The 8279-nt window shown below is 30.2% G+C and overlaps 1 protein-coding gene across 3 annotated transcripts in view; it reads right to left on the reverse strand.

The window, feature by feature from the left end:
• Nucleotides 1-291: 291 nt before the first annotated feature.
• Rubicon (run domain Beclin-1-interacting and cysteine-rich domain-containing protein rubicon) overlaps nt 292-8279 on the reverse strand; it is a 26978-nt gene continuing 18990 nt past the window's right edge. For 2 of the 3 annotated variants that reach the window (XM_014424553.3, XM_014424552.3), the window contains exons 9-14: nt 7860-7955; nt 7643-7779; nt 7372-7505; nt 6610-6792; nt 6196-6379; nt 292-1401 (exon numbers count right to left, since the gene is read on the reverse strand). In XM_014424553.3, coding sequence (XP_014280039.1) covers nt 1066-1401; nt 6196-6379; nt 6610-6792; nt 7372-7505; nt 7643-7779; nt 7860-7955 — 1070 coding nt within the window. In that variant the 3' untranslated portion in view covers nt 292-1065. Of the gene's footprint in view, nt 1402-4261; nt 4315-6195; nt 6380-6609; nt 6793-7371; nt 7506-7642; nt 7780-7859; nt 7956-8279 lie in introns of all 3 variants that reach the window. The other variant, XM_014424554.2, reaches the window with a different exon arrangement.

Genomic DNA, 8279 nt, shown 5'->3' on the forward strand with positions numbered 1-8279 from the left:
CAGCAGTGATATTTATTTGTCTTACATATGTTCTCAATTATTAATTTTGTTAAATTTTTTATTATTGTTAGATCCATTTTCATAGAACTAAATAAATAGGTACAGTATTGAACATATTATTTGATTAATATAAAAATTGTTTAATATAAAAAACATTATATACCATATTATTTGATGAAAAAATAAAAAACAAACTGGATCCAACAGACCTATCGGTTGCATTGCCCATTCAGTATTAAGTGTACATAAATCTGACTTTCTATTAAGAAACAATAGGATAAAATAACACTATTCCAATTCCAAAACATATATAATATTGGTTAGTGTACAAACAAAATCAAGCGGATGCTTGAAGCCTTGTACATTAAAAAACATATAATTTGTGCTTTGTGATATGTACTTTGGATTAAACATTTAACTGCTAGTTGGCTAAAGTATTTTAAATAGGAATAACAATATTAATATAACAAAAAAATAACTAACAGCAAATATCACAAATTAACAATACAATGGACACTAAATTATAAAATATTAACCTATTTAAAGCGGTCTATCCTTACTTCAGTACAAAAAATAAATAATCTGATTTCAGTATCATTTTACATTAATAATATCAATAAAAATTTAACTAAAACACATCTATTAGAAACATAAATACTGTTAAAAATTATATGTCATGTTGGCATTTTCTTTGATTTCAAATGATGGGAATATGTCTAGTTTTTTGAGTCATGTAAATTAAAGAAAAAATGAAAATAGATATTAAAACATTTGATTTAAGTCACTATAAAAATATATTTTAGCTCTCCAGCAATAAACAATAGAGATTATAAAAAATAAATTGAAACTAGACTATAAATTAAAGTTGAATTTAAAATAAATAATAAGTTATATAAATAATTTAAAGTGAGATAAAGTTACTTCACTTTTATTAATATGGATTGAATCTATAAAAAAAAAATAAAAAAACATATTGATCAATTTTTGCTAAAAAAAAATTGATCTATATCTCTCCTACAGTAAATCATGGATTTGGTATACGAGACTCTAATTGTTAAGACTAGACTAAGTTGTCCCGGCAGAAAGCCTTTTGGCTTGCCTCTCACATCTGGGGCACTGAGATGTGATGCAAGAAGCATGCCTACAAGAACCACATTTAATACAGCGTATGACCTTCCCAAGCTCCCAAGGGTAAATTACTTGCGGTGACCTACAGATTTCACACATAAAACCTCTACCCTGGCAAAGAGCACAATTTGAAATGTGATTTAGACAGAGAGCAGCCAAGTGTGCAAGTCTTTCAGATAGTTTACCAGCCTTTAAAGAACAGAGATCTTCGAGAGAATAAATTTCAGTCATTTCCAGCATATAATCAGGTTCCTTCTTCAGTTCATTCTGCTCCTACAACCGTTAAAGATATGAAAATTCATAAATACTTGAATTAAAGATTTACAGAAAAAATATTTAATCAAATCTTAAATATGTAGTATATGAAGAGAAGATGGTAGAGAGTGCGGTCAGAAAATAACACCAATAAGTTGTAAAAACTTATTTAATAGTCTCAATATTTCGGCCAGAATTTCTAGCCTTCATCAGGGCTAAGAACAAAGAACAAAGAAAATATATGTAACTAATGAAAGTATACATGAAATAGATATAGTATATAATAAATGTGATATGGAAAATAAATATGGCAGAGATGGCAAAATATGGATATTTAAATCTATGTTCCTCCCAGTCCTCCTGTATGGATCAGAAAGCTGGACACAATGCAAGAACGGTAACTGAAGTGGTAGGGATATGTCTGTAGAATGGACGATGCCAGAAAAGCCAGGTGGTATTTGGAAGCAAGGCCGGAAGGAATACAGCCTCGTGGCAGACCCAGGTGCATGTACTCTGAGTACATTGGAAAACTAGGGGTAGCAAGAGGACACACCATCCCGGAGATGAGTAGACCAGCCAGGGACAGGGACCGGTGGGCTAGATGGACTGAGACTCCCACTCCACATTCGACGGCACACAGGAGTTAGAGGAAAAAGAAGAAGAAGATATAATAAATATGGTGAATTTAAATTTTGTCTTTGAAACAGTAAATATATAAATTTACAACTTTAGTGAATCCATGAACTTTATGATGATTGAACTAAAATACTTCTTTGGGGAATAAAACTATTTATTTTGTACTGAAACAACAGTAGTATTTAAAAAATACAATTTAAAATGACACCACAAAATGAAACAAAGAATTCGGTAGCGAAATCTTCAGGAAAGAATGCAGAATAAAATCAGGGAAGTGTGTAAAAGGATTGAAGAACTAACAAAAATAATTTACAAAGTAACAACACACAAATCAGCACTACACAACAAGCCATTGTAAGTTGGCGAGTATTATTAAACAATGGATGGTAGAATGAGCTTTAAGATCAATATGAATACATTTCCAAGTCAATTTAATCCTTTTACAAGTCAAATGTAACCTTTTCCACTTCAATTATAACTTTTTCCATCTCAATTGAAACCTCTTCCATTTCAAATTAACCTTTTCAAATCAATTGTAACTTTTTCAACTTTAATTGTAACCTAATCCACTTGAATAATTGCATGAAAATTATATTGTATTAATAACAATTAATTATGTTGATTCCAATAATGACTTTTCAAATAATTTCAGCGTATTCATCTGACATTTATTTTGCTGGATTCTATTTCTGAATTTATTGTAGTATTCATGAGCACGCATGCGCATTTTGATTTATTGTAACTTTTGGAGTTTTCTGCGATATGGGGAACGTTTATTAGGTTTTGGAATGTACTAATTCTACTTTTTAAATTGAACTACGTATGGGGGTCTATGTTTTTTTCAACTTCATAAGGTTCGTTTATTATATTTTGGGGTCATGACTCTGATTTAAGAATCGAATTTGTAACAGAGTGTGCACATTTTGAATTATTATATATATACACATGATACAGCAAAACAGTTGACATTTTTTTTGTTTCTAAATCAAGGAGAAATTCATAATAAAATATTTAATAATATACTCGAAAATAGTGTTTTTCGAAACCTTATAATCTAAGTCCTTAGAGAAAATGTCAACTGTATTTTTAATTCAGTATGTGTAGGCTCATTAAAAAAATATAATTTAAAAAGCCAGTTTCAGAACTTATGAAACCCAATAAACTATCCATATTTCAAAAAAAGAACAGAAGGAGTAATAGTAAATTGAAATTTGGAAAAACGATCTAGGAAAACCTAATAAATGATACCTATACCAAAGAATTCTGCCAAACTATGTAATAATTAATTCATATTGCTGGATCTTGAATAAAATTTGCATATTAGCAACTGGGAATATCCAATGAATGATGAATCCAATCTCCCACCCTTTAAAAAAAATAAAACTACAATTATATTAATGAGCATTGAAAAATAAACAAACAACAATAATTTTATTTTTCATTCATTTTACGTCTAGTAGAAATTAGCACTTAATTTAGATTCTCTAATAAATTAAATAAATGTCAAAAGAATACACTGAAATTATTTTAAAATTCATTATTGGAATTAACAACATTAATTTTTATTAGTAATATATAATGTTCATGAAATTATTTGGGTCTGGTTGGGTTACAATTGAAATGAAAAGTTTAATTTGAAATGGAAAAAGTTACAATTGATTTTGAAAGGGTTACATTTGAAATGGAAAAGGTTTCAATAGAAATGGAAAAAGTTACAATTGATATGGAAAAGGTTAAATTTGACCAATAAAAGGTTTCGATTGATTTGGAAATTCTATAAATATTGATACTCTGTGACAGAAATTCAGAATGTTATGAAAATCTCAACAAGTAATCTCCATCCCGATTAAAAAAAAAGTTGAAAATTGTAAGTGAGAGCATTTGTCTTATTAGATTGATTATAAAATTAAATTTACTTTCAGGTCTACATGATATGAAATAAAAGTACTGATATTTTATTAAGTCTATAGCTATTAATTTTTAGGGTAAAATTTATACCTTTTCAGAAATGCAAGGCCAATTAATTAATGTAATCATTTTAAAATGTACAGCAGGCCACTAACCTCCACTTCCACAGAGCGGACCAAGAACCAAAACAATTACCCATCCCTGTGTTACAAGATGTAACAAGTAATACTCTTGCTACTGCAGAATACTCAAAAATATAGAATTTTTTTTTTCTCAAGAAACAATTTTTCAAAGATTACAAAGTAGAAATCTCAAGTCAAAGTTAAATACTAACCTGTTAAGGTTTGACCAAATCCAAGCAAGCAACAACTGTTGTTTTTCAATCTCCTAAAAATGCCTTAATTATAATATCTATCTCCAATCTCATTTAGTATATTTTTTTCTCCTACTATTTAACTGGATTGTGATGAATTATATGTTTCTAATTTATTTTTTGTGAAATTTGTTCTCAAGATAATAATAATGATTATATCTATTATATACCAAATAGATAAAATAATACTATATTTATAAATAATTGACCATATAATTTCAAATATGAAGGAGATAGTCAGGGCTGCGGTCAAAAGTCTGTTATCCTATCATCTTGAACAGAAGCTCTACCAAGTGGTGTGCAACGTTGGAAAATAAATAGTTGTTAACTACTTTTGTTCTTTTTGATTGCAACCCTGACCATCTTCTTCATATTTGATAAAATAATATATTTGATGGCATTTGGAGTAAAACAAAAATACAGTCTGGTTAGCACTTTAATTTTTTTCTTCTGAAAATATTAAACTTCAAAAAGTAAGACTATTCTCTTAACCTATGATTTCATCAGCTGATATTAAAACCAACAGACTTAGTATTACATTACATATGGTACAAATCCTGGGATATGCAGATGATATCAACATTAGTGGGAGATCAAAAGTTGGTGTGGAAGAGGCCTTTCTTGCCCTTCATGATGCAGCCAGGAAGCTGTGACTTGATGTTAATACCAACAAAACCAAATATATGATAGCTGGTCAAGAAAGAGGTTTTAATGAAGATTTTGTCCAAATTGGTCAATACTCTTTTGAATGAGTTGAGGAATTTGTGTACCTCAGATCACAAGTTATGCCACCAATGACGTTTCGGCCGAGATAAGGAAACGAATAGCATCGGCCAATAGGTGTTTTTTTGGACTGAGTCAGCACTTTGGTAGTAGCTCACTATCAAGATCCATGAAAACTAGATTGTATAAAACATTAATTCGACCAGTGCTGCTTTACGCCTCGGAAACTTGGGCACTTTTGAAGGCCGATGAAAGGGATCTCCAAACGTTTGAGAGAAAGATACTCAGACGCATCTATGGCCCAAAAAAGGAAGGTTCAGCTTGGAGAAGACGCACAAATAGGGAAGTCGACTTGTTAATTGGTGAGCCTGATGTTGGAAGAATTGTGAGAATTGGTAGGCCATGTGGCAAGGATGGGAACTGATGAGATCCCAAATAAACTTCTCAATGAGCGCCTACATGGAACACGGTCGAGGAACCACCCAAAGCTTCGATGGTTGGATGGTGTTTCAAGGAAGATTCAAGGACCCTGCTCGGTGTGAGGAATTGGAGAGCAGCAGCACTTAACAGATTAAACTGATGGAAGCTGCTTAAGGAGGCCAGGACCCAGTAATGGGTTGTCGCGGCGATTGATGAGGATGATAATGACTTAGTATTAATGGTTAGTAATGCCTTTGTAGTAGATAAAGGTTAAAGATATTTAGTGAATAAATTATCAAAAGAAATATTTATAAGTTAAATTTAAAACAAAGAAATATAAATGTAAGAGTTTGAACAAAATTTGTGTTCTTTAACAAGGTGTTTAAGATAGAAGTGACAAGGTAATTCTCTACCAGTTACGTAACCAAAAATACTAAAACATTACTCAACTAAACAGTTGAAACTAGATATTGATAGTCCCTCAGGGTCAATTTCATCCTTAGCATTTAATATGACCCTTCCCAATCATTTTCTTTTCATGAGTGATAGTTACTACTCCATGACTTACTTCACTGTTGTGCTAAGTACATTTCCACAAGTTCTACAAAAAATATAATTAAAAGTTCTTCCTTTAGGAAAATTACAATTTTTTAATTAATTTTCCTAAAAAAGACAACCTTTAATTGTATTTTTAATTTTTTTTATAATTGCAAGTTTGTTAAGTTTACATTATAATATCATAAAAAACATACATTCTTAGCAAAGCGGCATGTCATAAGGAATTCTTTGAGGTATGTAAGACGTAGACGAAGAAGTTTTGTTCTTTCTAATAGTTTAACTCTTCTGTAGAGATTAGCATTCACATCTGCTGGACAGAATAAAGGATCACTGTACATTCCTTCCAGCAGTTTTGAAGAAAAGTTAGAAACAGGATATCTGCAAAAGTTAAACATCAAAGTTATATTGCTGATATCTGAACTTATTGATGAATACAAATACAATAACAGCTATAACTGTTATGCTAACAAATAATAATGTAAATATAATGCCATAACAAATAAAAAATTTTTAAACACACACGATACCTTTAAATATATATTTTTAACACATTTAAAACTATCATTATCATTTTGTTTGAAACAAACCAAAAACAATAAATATCTTACTTTGTGAAATCCCACTTTGCGAGTATCCTTCCAGGTATAATAGATGTATTTCCTGAGTGGCAGCCTGTACAGAAGTATCTTCCAAGGTATTCACAATACCTCAATCGCCCCATATATTCTTCAGCTATTTTCATACCACAACCGGCACACCTAAATTTCTGCCTAGCCATAACAACAGCTCTCCTATTTTATTAAAAAAAATAATGTAAAAATTTTACATATGAAGAAGATGGTCATGGTTGCGATAAAAAATAAAAAAAACTATTTTTGTTCTTTTTAACCGCAACCCTGACCATCTTCTTCATATTTGAAATTATACAGTCAATTATTTATACATATAGGAAAAATTTTATACTTAGATCATAAATTAATATCTAAATAATTTAAAATAGAAAAAAATTCTATTTTTTCATCATATAGGGATACTATACCTGGTGGTAAAAAATATGTTTAATAAATTTATAAGCTTTAGAATAGATGCTAATATGTCAAGTTAAGGCTACAGACCAAGCAAAACAATATTGAAACATCAAAACCAACAAAGAACAGCCTTTGGGTGTGAAGAGAGCCTAGCTGAAAACTCACTCAGGAATAGAGAAGAGAGTTCTAAATAAATATGAAATAGCTTAAGTGGGTACATGATAAACAAAATTAAATAAAAATATTTTTTTAATATAAAAATTAATTTTTTCATTAATACAGTTTTTAACAAGCAAACCATTATTTTATACCATTACTTTGCTTAATGAATAGCTAAATTACCTTTGAGGAGGATGAACAGTAAAGATAACCTGAGGTCTGGGAGGGGCCCAAAGTTGTGTTCCACGAAGTTCAGTAGCATCCCGCATATCGTCATCAGGAGATGTAGCTGCCATGCTTTCAGGTAGTGGTAACAACTAAACAACAAAACTTAAGTAACAAAACATTAAGTCAATTTTCTTTAAAAGTTAGAAATATTAATTAAAATTTGAGAGGCCTGAAACATTAACACACATAAACACATCAATCATGAGTAAAACAAATTTAACTATACCTGCTGAGGTGCATCTTTTTCCGATACGAGCCAATCTATTTCTGAAGCTTTGGGTAAATGTCTACCAGAAAACTCTTTTAATAAAGAAAGAGCAACACCCTCTGCTGAATTAGTGTTTTCAGGTGAAACAAGTTCTTCTGTTAAAATTTTGTTTATTTATTTCAGAATTAGAAAGAATATTAATTGAAAATAAAATTAATTAAATACGATAACATACCTTTATTTTCAGGATCAGTTTCAACATCAGTAGAGAGACTGTCAGTGCTTCCACCAGAGGCAGAGGTCTTTGGGCTAGGACTTGTTTCTCCACAACCTTCATGGATAAAAAAATTATTTAGTCATTGGGTTATTACTAATATTTCCAGTTTTGGAGCAATTTTACAAAACATGTTTTTAAAGCTCAAGATAGCATATTAGCTACCATTAACAAATTCTAAAAACATAAGTCTCCACCTATTATCATTGAACACAGAGTAATGATAATTAGACAGGCTTAATCATATGAATGATTACAACAATGATTGATGAAAATCTGGAGTAAATCAAAACATAAAAGAGAAAAACAGGACAGACACAAAAGACTAGAGTTAAAGAATGACAGATGATATATAAAGTTATTTTTTTTTTTTTTTATTTT

This window comes from Halyomorpha halys, unplaced genomic scaffold (genome assembly GCF_000696795.3).
Source record: "Halyomorpha halys isolate HHAL.00 unplaced genomic scaffold, Hhal_1.1 Scaffold473.1, whole genome shotgun sequence".
NCBI classification, from domain to species: Eukaryota; Metazoa; Arthropoda; class Insecta; order Hemiptera; family Pentatomidae; genus Halyomorpha; species Halyomorpha halys.